Source organism: Molothrus ater, chromosome 20 (assembly GCF_012460135.2).
Source record: "Molothrus ater isolate BHLD 08-10-18 breed brown headed cowbird chromosome 20, BPBGC_Mater_1.1, whole genome shotgun sequence".
Taxonomy (NCBI): domain Eukaryota; kingdom Metazoa; phylum Chordata; class Aves; order Passeriformes; family Icteridae; genus Molothrus; species Molothrus ater.
This window is the reverse complement of record NC_050497.2, coordinates 10,761,165-10,780,060: the sequence shown is the minus strand read 5'-3', so window position 1 is coordinate 10,780,060 and position 18,896 is coordinate 10,761,165. Positions and strand designations below refer to the sequence as shown.

Here is an 18,896-nt window from a genome sequence, read left to right as displayed (position 1 = left end):
TCTAGCTCCCAGCACTGATACCACTCAGGATTTAAAATGAGAAAACTTTGGGGCTAATAGCCTTCTATCCAGGACCTGGTAACAGAATATTCTTCCAGTCACACAGCAAAGCTCTTATTTACCCTGAATTTTTCAATAGTGGCAGAAGGATTAAAAGAAACTTCCTTCAACAACATGGATTTTACCCTACAGTTTATAGATCCTTGCTGCTTCCACACACCTTTCTGGTCTTGAAAAAACAAGGGCCTCCATTCAGACATACCTGTCTTCTTTGTTGACCTGGGAGTAGTAGGACCTCTGCCTGATGGCTGAGTAGAAGGAGAAAGCCTCGTTGAGATAGCTGGTTTCAGAGGTGCGCAGGCTGCGGGGAACAGGGGCATCAGCTCACTGCCTCACAGGGAAAGAAAGCCACACCAAACCCTCCCTTCCTGCCCCTCAGCCAGCCTGGGCCTCCCTGCAGAGCTCCCTCCTCAAGTGCCAGCCCAGGAGAGCCAGACTCTCACTGTGGGATGCGCCAGACCTTGGATCTCATTTCAGATAACAATCGGAGCTGCCCATCCTGCACCACACGTACAGGTGATGGCATCACTGAACAGGAACATCAGGCTCCCAAACTTGTAAATCACATTTTTCCACAACATTCCAATGCAGCACACGTGGAAGACCCTTTGGAGGCAGGAGAGAAGTCCTTGGGCAGTGCCAGTGTGAGCAGCAGTGCGGCACCAGGCTCACAGGGGCCCATCCCTGCAGCACCCCATGCAGTCCCAGGGCCTTCATTCGCAAACAGGCATCGTGACTCAGCCCAATCACTGATTCCTCCTGACTGAGCATCCAGACATTTGGCATGCAGCTGCCACTAACCCTGCATTGCCCACTGAATCCTCTTCTGTGCTTACTTACTAATAATGGTAATAGAGCTGCCCAATCTTGGAAGCAATTTCCCCAATTTGCCACCTCTTCAACCCATACCGATTGTCCAATACTTGTCTATGTCGCAAGAGAGAAAAGAAAGATTAAAAGGATTCCCAAACTTCCCAGAACATCCCACCAGACAAGACAAAGAGCCACTGCAAGGCCAAATTCAGCTTTCATTTTCAGCATTGCCAGCAGCAGCCCCTCACAGAGCCAGCAGCACACACACCCCACAAGAAGGGCCGTTTATCTTGCATAAACTTGCCAGAACCAGACATAAGTGTGTTGCACAAAATACACACAACAAAAGGTCACCACTTCCCAGGAGAACATTCAGACTATGCAGCCAGAGGAAGGTGTGAAGGATCAGAGCCCACGCTGCAGCAAGAGACTTCACACCATTCCAGATTCTGCTCTGCAGAATCCATCACCTCCTCAGTAAGAAATTAAAGCACCACACACTCAGGTAGAGCAAAAGGGTTTGTTTAAAAAGTGCCACTGAACACTCTGCAACATTTTAATTCAATAGACTGTGAGCACTGCAGGAAGCTGCTGTTCCCTCCCTTCATGCTTGAACAACACAGTGAAATCTCACTCTTAGCTGGGGCTCTGGGCATTCCAGAGATTAAAGCTGCACTTAAACCCACACAACACATCTGCCTACAACATTTCCTTACCGGTGCTGCTGTTGGAACTTCCAGAGTTTGGTGTAAACATCAAACGTTCGCCCAAAATAGGATTGCCACTGCTTCTGCCCATACTGAGGTAAATCCCTGCAAGAGACAGTGACAAAAGCAGAATTAGGAAGCAGAATCCAGTCAGCCCAACATGACAGGAGCACGTTTGATTCAAAGTCAGAACTGCTTTGTTCAGGATTCATTCACATACTTTAGAATCCTGCCTGCACCCAGAACTACAAGAACCATGATTGCCAGAGTTTCTCAAAACCTCTTGTTACTGGATCTCTCCAAACAGGAAATGATCATGTAGGAACATGCAACAGGTGTTTGAAAATATCTTACAATTTTGCTAAAAGAGAAGTAATTATATGGTTATATGCACAGAAAGACAAATTGGACTCTTAAAATATCGTAATACAGAAAAACCCTACCCAAGAACAAGCAGATGGAAGTTAGTAAATATAGACTGATAATATTTATTGTTACTAAGGAAGGAATCTTTTCAAATGGATACAGCCATGTTTCAGGAACAGAGCCTATGACATCACAACCAAAACCAGTGCCCCACCAGCACCAGGTCAGGCCAGCATATGGATGCTCACAGTTAGAACAGAACTCACTGGGTTCTGTTACAGCATCACCACATTTGTCACCCTCTCACTCACAGCTAGTGACACGGCACAACCTGAGAACTTCTGGTTTGTTCCTGTCAGTCTCCAGTGCTACAAGGTGAGACAGCCAACCCAGTTCAGCTCTGCTCTCCTACTTCCCCTCGAATTCCACGCTGTGCTATATTTCCACCCCACAACTATGATGTATTCCTAAGGATTTTGGCTTTAAACGTTTGTGCTCTCAACCCTCGCTCCTCCCATCTCCCAGGAATTACCTGAATCTTGAAATAAATGCAACAGAGGGGACCAAACCCCTGAGTCCCACTGAGCACACATTCCCTACATATCTACACCAAAGCTCATTCAAAGGAGGTGCACAACTCTGCAAGTGGAAGTAGAACAGCTTTTCCAAGACAGAATCCTCTTTTATTTGATTCAAGATTGATTTCCACAAGGAATGCTCTTTCGAATCACCGTGCTGGTTCATGTACCACCTTCAGCAGACAGAAAAGCAGCACATGCCACGTCCAAGCCTGGAGGGCAGAGACCAAGCGAAGCAGCACCTTTAGGAAACCTTGCCATGTCCTCTGAAGGAGCCAGAGAAGCAGAGCAGCACACACCATTTCAGAGCAGCGTTCTGGCCTGCCTCTGCTCACTGTAATTGCTTTAACAGCACCCGAGGTAGGAAAGGAAATTAATATTCTTCTGCTCGTCAGCCAACTGTACTTCCCACACAGCTTGAAGGGACCTAGCTCAGCTACTACAAGTAAAATGAATCCCTTACCAGCCTGGAAAAGCGTTCCAGTACTTGGTGCTGATATTCAATGAAGATGCCAAGGAATCTGTGCAGGATTTTACCAAATTAAAAAACAAAAAAATCCCTTAAAACTTGCAATGGCCTGCTCAAAATCTTGCAACATATGTTGGTGTAGCAAGGGGTAAACAGGAATATAAATATGTGCTTCAGGGTACCAACATCTTCATTCAAATACAGCTTGATACAAACACATGCAAATTTAAAGCATTTTCTGCAAGGAACAATTCACCACCTTCTGTCGTTGTAATAGATGTAAACATTTTAGCTAAACAAAAGAAGCCAAGCACTGTCCAAACACACACCCAAGATACAGCACAGACTCTGACACAGCAAGAGGTGGCTTTAATTTAATATAATTAGCACATCCACAAGATTAAATGTTAAAGTATATATAAAAATATATATAATTACAAAACTACACCGAAATGGATAATTTTTTTAAAAACTATACAAATCAAAGTTCCCTAACACTAACCTATAGAATGCCTGAATTAACAAGCTGACTTGAAGAACCCCAAGCCAAGAAAGCACCCTTCTCTCAAACACCAGTACCTGCACAAACTAAGCATTAAGCAGGTAGGGTTATGGTGCAGGTACGGGCTGACGATGCTCATGCATCTATCCCTCATCAGTGAGCTAATTAACACACTCACCTTCACCTCCCCCTTCCACACCTTCCTCTGCACATCCTAAACATTCTAGCATACCCTAAACACAAAGCCCAGGCTCGCTAGATGTGAGTGTGTGGCAGTGAGAGGTGTTTGCAGAAGCTCTGCCAGGGCAGTGCCCGTGTGCTTGGCACTGCTGTCTGCAGCCACTGCTGCCTGTCCACACGGATATTCCTCCTGCAGCCTGCCTGCCTAATTGCAGCTGGCATAGCTGCACAACACCATGGATTCCTCGGCTCCCCAGGGAACGGGAAGGATCTCCATGGAAACAGACAGTAGCACTTGTTCTTTTGATAGTATTCTGACATGGCTGTAATAAAACTTCATTTATGACAATACATTACTGTGCTTTCACTACTGCTTTTTGCAGACTAGAGCTGCCCTTCCTGCCATCCCTCTACTGCTCTGTGCTGAACATCACACATGCTGCTCCCATGTACCAAGAAATTTTGCCATAAGAAAACGGATGCATAAGCAGAAGAGGACATTTAGTCCACAGAAGATGGGGATGTGCATTATTTCTTGAGAAACAGCCCAAAAGAATCCCAAAGCCTCGGCTGATTGCAGAGTGGGCTTTTAGCACAGCTCCTCCCACCAAAGGGGAATACATGACCCAGAAGCAATTATACACCCAAGTTGAGAGCTCAAGACCTATGTTATAACAAGACTTATTGCTACTTCCAGATCTACAGGAGGACACCAGAGCAGTGAGGAGAGACAAAGACAGCAGGTTTTCCTGGGGGGTGTGCCCAGCCCAGGCTGCTGGCTCAGCACTGCTCTGGCTGAACACCACTACAGGAGGGATAAAGGAGCAACTAAACAAATTCAAATGCAGAGGAAGGACTGGAGATTTGATTTAGGACATTACAATAGCCTGCAACAACAAGTGGAAACCATTTCCAATTCCTTGGCTTTTAGAACATTCCAAATGGGACGTGAAGACACAAACTCCGATGCTCTAGAATGATGGGTTTCTCACACAGGGCACACAAGACTGGTTCTCCTGCTGCACTAGTGTGGCTGCTGGATAAATTTCACAGACAGACCAGAATTTTATCCAATTCTTGCTATACTCTTTGTCTCCACAAAGGCTAGCAATACTTATGTGCTCATAATTAATTCTCTGTCAGGAGTTCATTTCAGTCATGCTGTCAGATAATACTGGCTGAAACCCAATTAAAGGTGCTGAGGTGTGCTTGGCCAGCACCACATGGAAGTTGTCACACGGGGACATTAAAGACGCTGAGAAAGTCCCAGAGACTCAGCAGCATGCTTCAAAGAGGAAGGCTACAATAACTGTCAGTTTAACATTCAAAGCTTTAAAGACATTCACAGTTTTGACAGGTGATAAAAAGAGACAATTTCCTTTTATGTTCATGTGCTTGTAGTAGTTACAGGCTCCCGTTCCCAGAACCTGAGCAGCAGTGGGATAAAAATGCTGTGACACAGAGCCAGAAGGTACCTCCTGAGCCTCCTTTTCTCCAGGCTGAGCCCCCCAGCTCCCTCTGCTGCTCCTGGTGTTCCAGACCTTTCCCCAGCTTTGTTCCCATCCCTGGACACGCTCCAGCCCCTCGGTGTCTCTCTGGCCATGAGGGGCCCAGAACAGGACAAGTTGCCTCACCAGTGCCCAGTACTAAGGGACAATCACTTCCCTAAAATACAGTTGCTGAAAGTCTTTTAATTCCTTAAAGTTCTAGGCTTCTTTGTGATACTGAACACATTTAAGCACTTTTTAACATTTAAAAGAAAATAATACCAGTGACAATACAGCATGACAAACTGCTTCCTTACAGCCTCCCTCTTCCCAGCCTTTTCCAAGAAAAAAGCAAGTGGGAGTGGGGAAAGGGGAGAAGAGAGCCATTGCAACACACTTCATCAAGAGTTTATTCTAAGTTATAGCCCAGGGTAGAGGCACCAGGAAGAGAGCCCCCCAGGGTCACCCCAGCAGCGTGGCCTCAGGAGATGCTATCACTGGGAGCACTTTCGAGCAGCCACCTTGGCACACCATCATATGTTTTCCTCAAATGCTGTATTTGGCATCTGCATTGGGAAGAGAGGAAGGAAATGCTACTGAAACAAAGACGTGGCAGGCTGAGCCCTTGCAATTTTTGGCAGCAGCAACAGCTAAGCAGCTGCCAACACAGCTATAGGCTCAGCTCCCTGTAGCTGAAGTGCCCAGAGGAGGTTTTGGGGAGGAAATCATTGCTCTCCTCTCCCTCCCCCATCACTTCTTTTCTATGAAATGTGGTAGGGACAAGAGAATAGCAAAAAACACAGCAGCAAAGGACTGTCATCATCTTCAATACAGAAGATGTCAGGCATGAATCAAATGCATTTATTATGAAGTAACTGGACTAAGAATTGGGATGCTTGCCAAGACATCTCCAGGTGAACTCCCCCGAGAACAAGCACTAACACAGCAGATACCTGAGAATTATAATGTTGCTTTATCCTGTCATTATGGCCACGAGAATCACAAGTCTCAGAGGTGAAATGGTGGTCGAGTGTAAGAAGTAACAGTGCCAGGTTACAGTAAGGACAGAGGTTCCTGCTCTGCAATATTGCTATTTTCGCACAGCAGCACTGGCTGCTTAATCCCATCTCTGGTTTTATTTGCCATACTTCATCCAATGGTATTCTCCATTTTCTTTTCATTTAGCTGGACAAGAAGGTTTCTTTCTGGAAAAGTACCATGGATACACTGAGAAACTCCATCTCTCATCTCCAAACCTGACACAAGCACTACCTCCCTCCACGGCACAGGAGGCACAGAATGGCTGGAGGGTCTCTGCCACCTCTCTGGTCTGAACTGGAGCAGCACACAGCCACACATGAACTGTGTTCATTTCAGGCCAAAATTTCAAGCAAAATCTATCAGAAAGCCAGTGTAATGTCCCATACAGCACTGGAAATCCTGGTCTCAAGATCTCAGCCCTTTTGCTTTATACTGTCCTTCATGGGGGGGTCAAACACAACCACCAAGAACTCCCTGTCTCTATTGCCCATTTGCCATTCAGATTTTGGAGCACAAAATGTTTGTTTTGGATTTGGTAATCAACTTCTAAAGCACATGAAAGGATTATCAATAGCGGGGGGTGGAGGAATTAAAAGCATCTTTGCTAACCATCTGTGTTTGACTAACAGCAAGCTATAAGGGCCCAAACATACAGCATTACTCAGAGACCAGGAAGAGGCTGAACTGCCAACCAGATATGAGCTCAAACCCCTGTTACTTAAGAGACTCTACAGCAAAGCTTAGAAATAAAGCAGCTTTGGATACATGCTGTTTAACTCGGCATATATTGACATAAACAGGATATCCATATTACTGTCCAAACGTGTATTCCCCTGCAGACAAACCAGTTGGACTTCCCAGCTGTTGTTGCAGCTGCTTAGTAGATAAATGTAGATTTTACCTTTTTCCACAGTTCAGATTAAGCACTTGTTTCAGCAGATGCATAACAGGGCATGGTTTTGATGTTTCTGTTTATCACTTCCTAAATTTCTTCCCCAAAAATATTCCCTCTCCTACTTTCCTCCCATTCAGAAAAATCCTCCTCATTCCTTTCTTTTTCCACAGAGACATGCATGCTGTGGACTGCACACAGTCACACTTAATCCTTAATTGTGGCCTTCAAACACCCCATTTCAGCAATAATGACAACAATTTAATGGGATTTCCAAATTCTAGTTTACTATAAACTGGAACCTCTGCTCCTACAAACATTCTTACACACATGGTCCAAAAGTACCCATACAGGGGTGCATTATTCTCTCCTAAAGAAACTTACTGGATTTGGGTTTGAAATGTTCTGTACTGACTCCAGCATCACATACTGCAGTGTGTGTTCTGAGGCTTTTCTGAAGGAATACTGTCAAAAATCCACTAACCTTAAGCCATTGAAGAGCTGCTTAGATTTATCCAGTAAGTAGCAAAAGTCTGTCACCGTTTTTCTCTCTGCTTGAGGAATATCATCTTCAGCTCCCCCTGATGACATGGTTTCTTTCAGGGCAAGCTCAGTCCTATGAAGATAAAAACAGCCATAATTACTCAAAAATCAACGGCTGCTATGAACTCATCCAGACTGAGATGCATGTTCAGTTCCATGGGGATGTAACACAGAGCATGCAGCTCTCCACAGGTTACTCTTCTCAAGACTCATTAAAAAAACAGCTGAGAATCAAGGCATGGGACTAATTATTGAACAATGCACTAGTTAACAGAGCAAAATTAAAAGTAACAGTGGTACAATAGTCACAAAATAAAATAACTCCGAGGACTGTCTTCACAAACACAAAACTGACAATGAAAGGACTGTAGCACAAACAGCACTTGGGTTTCACACTTGGACAAAGAAATCCTCTCCAAATTTGCCTTCTGCAGAGGTATTTATCCTGCAGCTGTATTTAGAGACTAGCCTCAGCTCTCTTGACATTTCATTTTCTTCTGTTACTGCTGAAAACTGTAGCTCAATGGCTCCTATTGCTAAAAAAGGGCAAATTTAGCTAGAATGCTAAAAAGTACCCTACCATCCTTCCTCTCTGCATCTTCATGACTGTTTAATTCCACGGCCTGCATTGCCTACAAAGATACCAGCAGATCCCTTTTTATTCTTCACATGAGTAAAATGTTATATTGTACAATAATCACCTGAACAAAAAACTAAGATATAATGTAGATAATTGTAGCATTGAGTGAGTAAGGGAATATGAAAGCTTACAGAGGCAGAGTGGCTTTTAAAAATCTTATTCCAAACATACACAGATATCAAATTATCCTTTTGAGCATACAAAGATGAGCTACAGACTTGGCAGCAGAAACAACGAAACATCTCTGGAAATGGCTGCTAGGTCTTCAGCTCTGCCCTGCTCAGGATTTTTGTGCAGGATAAACACACCTCTAACTGGGCACATGCAGGGCTTTTACTTCCAGCAGCTTCTCTGCCAGTTCTGGTGTGTTTCTGGTAAGCAACAGGTTTCCATTTGTGCAGCACCTCTGTTTGGATGCTATTTGCACAAAAAATTCCCTACATGTCCCAGTCCAAGCCAGGAAATGGAAAAGCTCACTCTTTCCAGCCATCAGGAAGCACCCAGAAGCATCTTTCAGCAACTGGCACAAAAAAAATCCTTCACAATAACTAAAGAGGCTTCAGAAATGCTTCCCTGAACAAACACTTCATGCCTAACAAATGCAGGAGAAACTGGCAGTTTCCACCCAGCTTTTGGGGTAAGTTAGAGGGCCATCCTGCCAACCAAGCAGTCTCATGATTCCCCAGTTTAGACAAGATGCAGCCCACACAGACTTGTTTATACACACCCACGTGACAGCCCACCACAGCAAGGCCATGGGGGCATTGCACAAACCACTTGCTGAAGAGCTCCAGAAAAAGGTAAAAAGTCTCTCTTTATTGTCAGGTAACTGCAATATGGGTGCCAGATGTCACAGGCTTTGGCACGAGCCTGGCAAGAAGGACGTGAATACTGTGAGCACCAGCCTGAAACCTCTGAACATTCACATTTACACAGCACAGAACAAACAACACCAAGTACTCAGAGCACCAACATATGAGATTGGAGTGAACAGTGAGACCTGAAAAACAAATGTCAGAAGTAGCCAGGAGGTGATTCAGGAATTTCAGGAAGAGGGACAATACCCCAGGTCCTGTGTGCTCCACAGCAAGGGTGACCTAAATCCTGCAGCGAGCCCGTAGGTTCTGCGCTCCACCGTGGCAGTCCAGGCACTCCAGAGCAGCTTCAGACACTTTTGCAAAAATTGAGGAGCTTGCTTAAGTTGCAAAGTATGTTTCAGACAATCTAGATATCAGTCTTTTAATTTCAAGGCAGTGAATTTTATTTTACATCACCCTTAAGTTATACTACCCAACAACCCCAACCACTGCCAACATAACCTGTGCCAGGCCTGGCACAGGCAAATAAAACCAGCTAGGCTCTGGGTTGTTTTTTAAAACCAAGTACTTCTCACATGCAAGGAGTTCACCAGACCCACTGTGAAGAGGCCATTTATGCAATCAATAAAAGATACACAAGAAAATCCATAGCCTGCCAATGTGAAAGGTATTGGAAGGCTGGAAAAACATGTGAAGCTGGCTTTTCCAGCTGACAGAGAAGGAAAATAAAATTAGTTATTTCATGCACTGGTTTTGGCTTATCATGCTCTGGAGGGGGTGGTATTTGGTGCTGTACAAAGGAAGAGCTACTATCAGGAGCAGCTCGGGAGAGGAGGAGGTGCTCCTGCACTAAGGACTGTGTTGTAATGCAGCAGCAGTACAGACAGGAGGGAGAATTATTATTAGAACAGCAAGTGGGCACAGCAAAGGGAGGAATACAGCTCCTGACATGGCCCTTTCCTAAGGGACTGCTCAGCTCCAAATGAACAATGTAAATAAAAAGCAACCAGGAGCACATCCACAGCGGGGACCTCTCCTTCCCTTTGATACTAGAAGTTATCACATGGATCCCTGCTCGTCTGCAGACAGACAGTTCTCCCAGTTTTGACAGCCCAACTATAGCAGGAATATCACCTACTTAATTTCTTGTTCTCTGTTTGATGCTTTTTGCTTCCTTTCGTGCAAAAGAAACTGTTGGGATGTTTTGAATGACAATTTTTTCTTAAGTAACACATTAAAAAATGCTCTCCAGAGTCTGCAGAAGGAGACACTGAAACATTGGTTTAAAAGACTGTTAAAATAAGTCAGAAAATGGTGGCTTCCAGCAGAACTTATTATTCTCTCAAAGATTTTGCCAACTCCTCAGGCCATACAAGGCAGAAAAGCTGTGCTCGCCAAGCCCCACACTTGGTGTGCCAGGTTCTTCCCTACAAGCTCTCAGAACACACAATTCCGGGTTTGCTTAATGCAATACATTACTGAATTCATCCCACTGCAGCACCCAGGGTAGCAGAGCTTCACAGACACCCCAGAGGATGGCAGCTAAAGCTGGAGCTGAAGGGCAGCAGAGGAGGGACATGGGACAGGGATAGAGGTTTCACGGTGCTGGGCAGGACTTTTAAAGTCAGATGTCACTTACATCACACACGTCTCCACTTCCCTGTGGTTTGCTGTCTTTTGGCTAAGGTTTTCCAGGCTTAGCTGGAAGGGAAAAAGAGTGCTGAAGTTAATGGTATGCACTCCCCACTGGCCCTGCCCTGGGATTCAGGCCTGCAAAGCAAGGCAGGCTTTGTGAGCCATGAGGGAATGCTCTGGGTCAGGGAAATCCAGCTGACAATGCAAGCCCAGCATGGATATGTTCAATAAGTGCATTACATCCTCTCAGATTTGCTCCATAGCCAGCATCACTGTAAGCTGCCATTCACTGCTTGGGAAGGGGAGGGTCCCCACCCAACGTGTACCAGCAAAGGAACCCTCACACACTGAAGGTGCAGCCATGGTGTAACCTGAGGGCACAGGAGGATGTCAGGGGTCAGCTCATACATCAGTGAGGACAGGCAGAATCAGGAGCAGTTTCCTGGATGTGGCACCTTGACCTCCTGACAGAGCACTTGTACAACTCAACTGCCTTTTTTTAAGCCATCACTTCTTCTCAGTTATGGAACCTTGACTGGCTTCAAATGCTCCCCAACCCCTGCTTAGAGGCACAAGTAGTAACCAAAAAACAAAAGCAAACACACTTTGTTCATCTATCTTGTTGATACAGGGTTTTCCCCAAAAGAAAATTTTCCTAGAGCTGCTATCTACAGAAACCAATGGTGGAAAACACATTCCAGTCTATCAGGATTTTAAAGCTGTCAAATCTTGAGTTAGAGACCAGCTCTCTTTCCACTTTTCATCCTGACACATCTCCCACAGCATCACTGCCAAGAGGGGATGTGACACAAAGCCAGGCGCCCAGCTGGTATCTATCTATTCCTTATCTGCAAATTACCAGCACAGATAAAACCAACCAGATCGTCCATACACAAAGCCTGGAACCATCATGTCCCAAAACTCTATCAAAAACCAGCCAATCTTACCTTCACCAAGCAGGATGCCTACCTTGGCACCCTATTTGCCTGTCCTTTTCTTCTGCAGACTGGCACCCTTGTGTCTCATGTTTTCTTTCAACGCTATACTGCACGTTTTGGGAAAACCATCTGTGTGTTTCCATGTGATCTGCTCGGAGTGCTAGTCCTGACAGAGCCTCAGACAACACAAAATGCATTAGAAACCAAATTCATTCCTCTCGCCAGAATACCTAACTCTCCATCAACAGCCACTGCCCTGAAGTTCCCAAGACACCACTCAGTTCTGCCCAAGAAACACTGAAATAAATAATTAGCAATTCCCCCAGACAGGCACTGAAAACCTCACAGCCTGCTGGAGTCAGGAATTCAGAGGGAATGGCAATGAGCAGCTATACATCAAACCATTTCTTCACAAAATGTAGGCACGGGGGAAAGATTTCTTTATGATTCCAAGGTTTTTAGTAAAATTTGGAAGCAATCACAGACATTCCTCACCCCAACCACTGTTCACCTCAGGGCACGTCTGCACTGCAGTGGCTGCAGCTCTTCCAGACACATCCAGCTCCTATTCCAGCAGCCTGCTGGATGCTGCAGGAGGCATCTGGGAGCAGGCTGAGCCCACACCTGAGCTCCTGGCAAGGCTCAGTCCCGGGGGACAGCAATGCCCAGGGCCAGCTCAGAGAACAACCCGAGCGCTGTGTCCCAGCTCTGCTCAGTGCCCTGTGCACAGGCACATGGCCTGCACAAGGAAAACGACACAGCCTGGGCTTTGGGGACACTTCTGTCTGAATGCCACAATGACAAGCAACTTTAGCTTAAGAAACAGAAACAAGCAGCTGTTGTATCTAACTGATAATATTTGTTAAATCATGTTCTCTCTGCCTGGATGTTTGTTTACTTCAAAGGGCACTAAGGAGAAAGGAACTACTGATTTCATATACAAATCACAGCGTGGCAGACAAAATCACCTGCAAATGTAACTAGGTCTAGCAACTACCTCCTATTGGGAATTCTCCAAGAAACTGGTTTTCCTACTAAAGTACACATTTTTAGAGCTAACTTGCAAAAATACCGCTACCTCTAAAGATCAGGCAAGAGGGAAGTCACTTAAAACAAATAATAAAAAGACACAAACCCCAGTGAGCCTGTGTATGAGCACACCCACACCCCAGTGCACGAGCAGTCAGGGCCAGCAGTTGTTCCTATAGGCACAGGGAGCCTGGTCACACAACGGCCTGGATTGATCCTTCCCTTTGCATCCCAATAAATCCAGCTCTCCCTAGCACAGGGCAAGCTGCCACTGCCCTGGGGCTCCACACGTTCTGAGGGGCTGGCCAGATGCTTCCTACAACACAACAACCTTCTTCTGTCTGTCCTTCCCTTTAATAGATGCACTAAACACATTACTTCAACTTCTTTTGAATTTTGTGAAAACTACTCACTAGATAATCTTCAGGACCTTTCCCCCTACAACAACAACAGTTATATTAGACAAGGGATTGAAAAGCTGCTTGGAGAAGAAGAAAAAAGAGGAAGCCTGATCATGCAATTGCATTCCTAAAAAAGGGAAAGGAGCGGGCAGGGGATAAATAAGAAAACAAGATAAACCCACGCACACACATTCCCCAGCTGCACACTGCTGTGGCCAGTGGAAGTGGCAGAGAGCAGGCACTCAGTTACACAAGAATTGTTATACAAGTTACACAAATTTTATTACTGCAAACTGAAAGTTTATGCTCTCACATGAATGCATCATTCCTTCCTCAGCACATCAGAGGATGAGAAGAGCTCAGAGTTAAGGGGAGCCACCACCTCTGCATTACCTGTGAAATCTTGTCAGGAACAGTCTCATGACTTCCTGCAGCAAAATAGGCAGCACCACAAATTCAACTCCATTCTGAGTCAAATGAGTTGGAAAATACAACATACAATGTCAATCCCATTACTTTAACTTCAAGTAAGTGCTTTGTCTGTAGAATCAGGCTTTTCGTATGTTTCAGACGTATTTAAAATTCCTTTTATTGCTAGGAAGCACACCTGTCTGTATCCAGAACTGCAGTTTTGGCATCCTTCCCCTCAGAAACATGCGGAGGTGCTCATTAACATCATGCCATGGAAACCGTGCAGTCCCTTCCTGCCTCCTCCACTGAGATCATGGGAGCCACACCTCAGCAGCAGCCTCCTCTGAATCCACTCTGGGCGGATCACTTTGAACACAGGAGACATGATCTCACCATGGGATGCACGTGGCCTTCAGTCGCCTTCAGAACACAAAACTTTCGCTTCTCTTCTTTATGTTTCTGCCACTGACAATTTGTTCCAGCTTTGTCTGTTCTGCACCCTCTGTGATCCCCCTTTCACCGCAGTTCACGACCTTTTGTGTATAGGATGAACAAAGGGCACAGGCTAAAAATGTCATCACAGTTGGGCCTCTGCTCTTCTACTGACTTCACTGGTTTGCTATTAAAAACAGGCTCAAGCTCAAAGTCAGACCAAAGAAGAATTTCTGGGTCATCAGAGTCTAGGAATCTCCAGAAGATGGTGCAGAAGCAATGTGGAAGAGGACATAAGCATTTCTTTTCATCCAAATTCAAATCATGAATCTGTGGTGGTGCCTGTATACCACCTACATGGTACTTAGCAGTCATTTGCTTTGTATGAAAGAGCAAGAGGAAAAAACCATCAGGCTGGCCCACTCTTGGCAGGGGTGGGAGGGTAGAAGGGAGACAGAAAAACACCATCAGCTGTGGCAGTGAGCTGTGTGTATTTACATTTCACAGGCTGAACTATTTAGTGGTTTATTTACACACAATGTTCTTGGAGCAGCTAAAATGCCAGTTGTGTTTTATCTCGATTTTGTGGCAATGCGCATAAGCCACAGAACCATAGCAAGAGTCTACAAATGAGAGACGAAGCTCCTACATCTGGAAAAGCACATGAGCCACTGTGAGAAAGGAGAGAGATTTTGGGAGCGCAGGCACAACGAGGGCTGAAATGCATTAGTTATGACAAGCCACCAAAATACAACCCAGGGACGGGAAAGCAACGACCCAGTCACAATGCAAGAGCTCGTGCTGCAGGGATTGCACATCCCAGGGTAGCCCTGACAGCCAAGCCAACCTACGGCACGGCACAGCACAGCACAGCAGCCTCGGGTCCCTCCGCTGCCCCTCCATGTTAGAGTGAGGAGGGAATTGCAGTCAGCTCCATTTTATGCACATTTGATGGCAAGACGCCAACACAACTGTTGACTGAGCCAAATCTGGGCCCCCTTGAACTAAGCCATCACCTAAAGCAGGGTGGAAAAGCACATGCCTCTCGCCTTCCCAGCAGCCAAGTTCCTGAAAAGCATCCCAGTTACAAGAAAGATTTTTCTTTCTTTCATCTGACAACAACTGATGTTTTAACTCTTTTATGTACACTCATTAATTTGAAATGAAACAGCTAGCAGGGAGCTGCATTGTACAGCAGTGGGATGGGGAGATGGAGAGGCTTGCTTCCAGCCTGCCAAATGATTTACTGGCTGGCCCAAATGGCAGCTGAGGCCAGCGCCCGATCTGGAGGGCAGCTATCGTCACACTCTGCAGCCTGTTCCCATCCTCAGCCAAGGTGCCAGTGGCTGCCTTCCAACTGGAACTGTATTCTGACAAAAGGGAATGCAGGACAAGCTTGGGAAAGCTTTCTGATCCCTTCGGTTCAGTTCTTCCCTCCAAACCAGTGTTTGGTGGGAGCTGCCAGCACGCTTGGGAATTGCATGGAGAGCATCACCACTCTGGGACTTCACCTTCCTCAGCAGGTACAGCTCCTGAGCTGTGCTGCCTCACAGCAGAGAAATCCCTCTGCTGACTCCTGCTTTAATTATATTTCAAAAACTCAGCTTCTAGTCTGTGTTCCATTATATTAATAGCAATAATTAAAAATACTTCAAACAACAAGTCCTCTAAACCTGCAGTTCCATCCAGGCTGTCTGGCAGCGCACACTTCCTTTCCTGACTGACATCCTCAGGGAACCAGATTGATGGTTACTCTGCTCCATCCCTGCTGCAGGGCTGCGCTGCGTTCTCTCAGCACATGTAAGCTGCAAGGTAATATTTGTGTTGGCAACTTCCTTACATACTTTACAGAACCAGACCTCCATTTGACCCTCAGTGCAGCTCCCACACACAACTTGGTCCACTCCTTTGAACTGTCTCCTCCTGCTGCAACAAATGCTCCGTACCATACCTCTGTTTCCAGCCTGTTTAAAAATTCCACAGCTTGAACAGAGCTTTTGTGCTTCAACAGTGCACCTTAGCTATAAAAGCCAAGCCTGCAGAACATTCTTATGCAAGAACACCAAGCAAAATTATTATAAAATCTGCACATACAGGTCTTGGTTGTCCTTCTCCCAGGATTGCTCCAATGGAAGCAATCATTTTTATGAAAAAATGAGAACTGTATAAAAAGACATCAACATCCAGGTTTTTAGGGTCAGAATCCAATAGCTGTACTGTGCTTTAGGGGACTAGTGGGGCTGTTGGGGGTTTTTGTTTGATATCAGCTCCATTGCAGCTCTTTAGGCAGTAACACCACCTCAGAACAGACTTCCACACCAGAGATCTTCCCTCCTTACCCAAAGCACACCAAGCAGAATAAAAGATAAGCCAACAAAGTAACGTGTCCAGATAATCCAATGAATTCCCATTATCCATCTGTGCCGCAGCAGATCATCAACAGCTCCATTTAACGCCAACAGAGCCAAACCAGAATGAAAGTGATGCAAGCAGAGGGGAGATGCGAGTGGCACACGGCAGCGAGGCAGCTGCAGTGCGAGCAGGGGACTGTGCAAGCATCATGTGACAGGAGCAGCGGGAGAGCTGCAGCCCCCGGCTCCCACCTCCCGAACCTGCGCCCTCCCTGCAAGCCAGCGACACCCCCATCTGACCCCAGGGCAGAACTGACTCGGGGCAGAAGCTTCTCGACGCTTTGAACCGGTACACTCCATCTTTATTACTTCCCTCCACAAAATAAAACAGGGACACAGAAATGATTAACAATGAGCTGCATGTTGCTCCCGCTGGCATGCACTTTCAGCATCTTTATCACTTGTAGATCGACTTTCTCAAAAGAGCACAGAACACGGTATCATTCTTGCACGTAGAGCAAAGCCCAACAAGACATGGTTGTGATTAAATATTCCCTTGTTTGTAAGGGACTTGCCGTGTAATGGATTGCCAACTGAATTCTGATAGTTTATTGCAGCTACATTTCAAGACAGAACAATGATCACATTCTCCTCTGTAGAGCAACAAAATATTCCCTCTCTGCAATATAGTTTCTGTGAATGGCTTTTCTATATCCTGCAGTAAAGGACCTGGCCATCACATTCGTGACTGTCTGTATTGCTCTGGCAGCCCAGGATGACTGGAGAATAATGCTCTCTGCTCATGGTGAAGTGACTCACTCTTTCATTTAACATAAATCGTGGTCCAATTTATCCAAACATCTTGAATGAGACTGTATTAATGTGATTTGAAAATGAAGCCTCTTTTCTACACACATGCTCCCCAGCAGGGCACCAGGCTCTCAGAGTGCTTCCTCCACCATGCCAGGGACAGCACAACCACCACACCACAGGGTCAGGCGGGGTGAGGAGACCCCAGGCAGGAGCTGCACCTGCAGATCCCACAGCAAGACTCATACCAGGATGATTTTCTACGATTTGCAAAGACTGCTACCAGCACAGCAGTCCCGCTGCCCGCAGGAGCACAGGGAAGCACACACATTCTGGGAGACTCACTCACATTTTAGTCTTCATATGGTCCCACAGTGCTGCTTTGCATTAGCTGGACAAGATGCCATGAATTACAGGTTGCATTTGGATAGCTCATGCAAAATCCAGATTTTTTTTTTATTAAGGGGTCCATTTTGCAGGTTGGAGGACCAGAAATGCTTGGCCCAGACACAGCTAAAGTGTAGAAGCTTGGAGTCTGGTTATTAAATGAGAGACGTGCAACTCAGACATCGATGAAAACAAGTCCTATTCTGTGGTAGGAAATTAGATCTAGAGCTGAAAACCTGCAGTCTTGATCTTGAATGTTTTAACAGGTTATGGACATTTTTATAAGACAAGAAATTTGAGGGGATGACACAACATAACAACCATCCACCTTCTGTCCCCAAGGGCATCTCATGTCACCTATTGTCCAAGATACCTCTCTGTACAAAAACAAATAAAAATTGGTGACAAGGGAACTGCTGCGATGGAAGTTTAAAATCAGAACGAACCCACGACGATTCCAGCAAACCGGCAGCTTGGATACCCAGCACGGCACAGACTGCTCCCGTAAAACCCTGCAACGTTCCATCCCAACGGGCTGGCCTGGCGATGCCGATCGCCGCTACCTGTCAGCGGCCGCTGCGCACCGGCAGCCCCGCCGCGGCGGGCGGGAAGGGAGCGCGGGCAGCGGCGAAGTTAATAACGGGGGTCGTTCGCGTGATTATCCCGGCTACGCTGCCAGCCCAGGCCTAAGCGTTAGACGTGTCACATCGCGTTCCTCCTCTCCGTTAGCAGCAGAGACAGCGGCGAGCACGGCCCCGTGCCGCCGCCGGGCCTCGGCAGCTCCCGCCCCCGCCGCCCCTCACCGCGGCACCGGGCACGGCCCCGCCGCGCCGCCGGGGGATGCTCCGCGGGGCCCCCGCCCGCACCTGCCGCCTTACCTGGGCTCCCACGCGCGGCGGGGCTCTTCCGCCGGGCCCGGAGCTCCGCGGGGGCGAGACCGCGGTGAGGGGCGCGCCGCCGCCGGGCCTGCCCCGAGGCGCCCGCAGCCGCCGCCGCTCCCGCCCGCCCCCGCCGCCGCCCCGCCCGCGTCCGCCCGCGCCGCCGCTCCGCCCCCCGCACCTGGAGGCCGGGCCGAGCGGGGCAGGCGCTGCCGGGCGGTCCCGCTCACCGTCCGCACCCGCCGGTCCCGACCACGGTCCCGGTCCGGGCGCGGCCGCAGCGCCGCCGAGGTTCGGGGAGCGCGGCTGCCGCCTCGCGCCGGTCCGCGCCGGCCAGCCCCGCCCCTGTGCGCTCCTATTGGCCGCGCGCCCAGGCTAACGGCGATGTTGCGTTCTGATTGGTTGCGCCGGCCGTCAATCGAGAGGCTCCGCCCTCCCGCGCGCTGCCGGTGAGGCGCGGCGGCTGCTTGGATACGGCGGCGGCGGCGGCGCCGCGGAGAGCGAGACCGGCCCGTCTGTCTGTCCGTC

At 47.3% G+C, this 18,896-nt stretch overlaps 1 protein-coding gene across 1 annotated transcript in view; it reads right to left on the bottom strand.

Moving 5' to 3' along the window:
- Positions 1 to 18,896, bottom strand: part of SCAI (suppressor of cancer cell invasion) — a 38,733-nt gene that overhangs the window by 19,403 nt on the left and 434 nt on the right. Inside the window, exons 2-8 of the mRNA XM_036394207.2 lie at positions 18,599 to 18,723; positions 18,369 to 18,492; positions 9,343 to 9,449; positions 7,580 to 7,711; positions 1,590 to 1,685; positions 901 to 987; positions 263 to 361 (exon numbers count right to left, since the gene is read on the bottom strand). Of these exons, the coding sequence (XP_036250100.1) occupies positions 263 to 361; positions 901 to 987; positions 1,590 to 1,685; positions 7,580 to 7,711; positions 9,343 to 9,449; positions 18,369 to 18,492; positions 18,599 to 18,723 (770 nt within the window). The remainder of the gene's footprint in view (positions 1 to 262; positions 362 to 900; positions 988 to 1,589; positions 1,686 to 7,579; positions 7,712 to 9,342; positions 9,450 to 18,368; positions 18,493 to 18,598; positions 18,724 to 18,896) is intronic.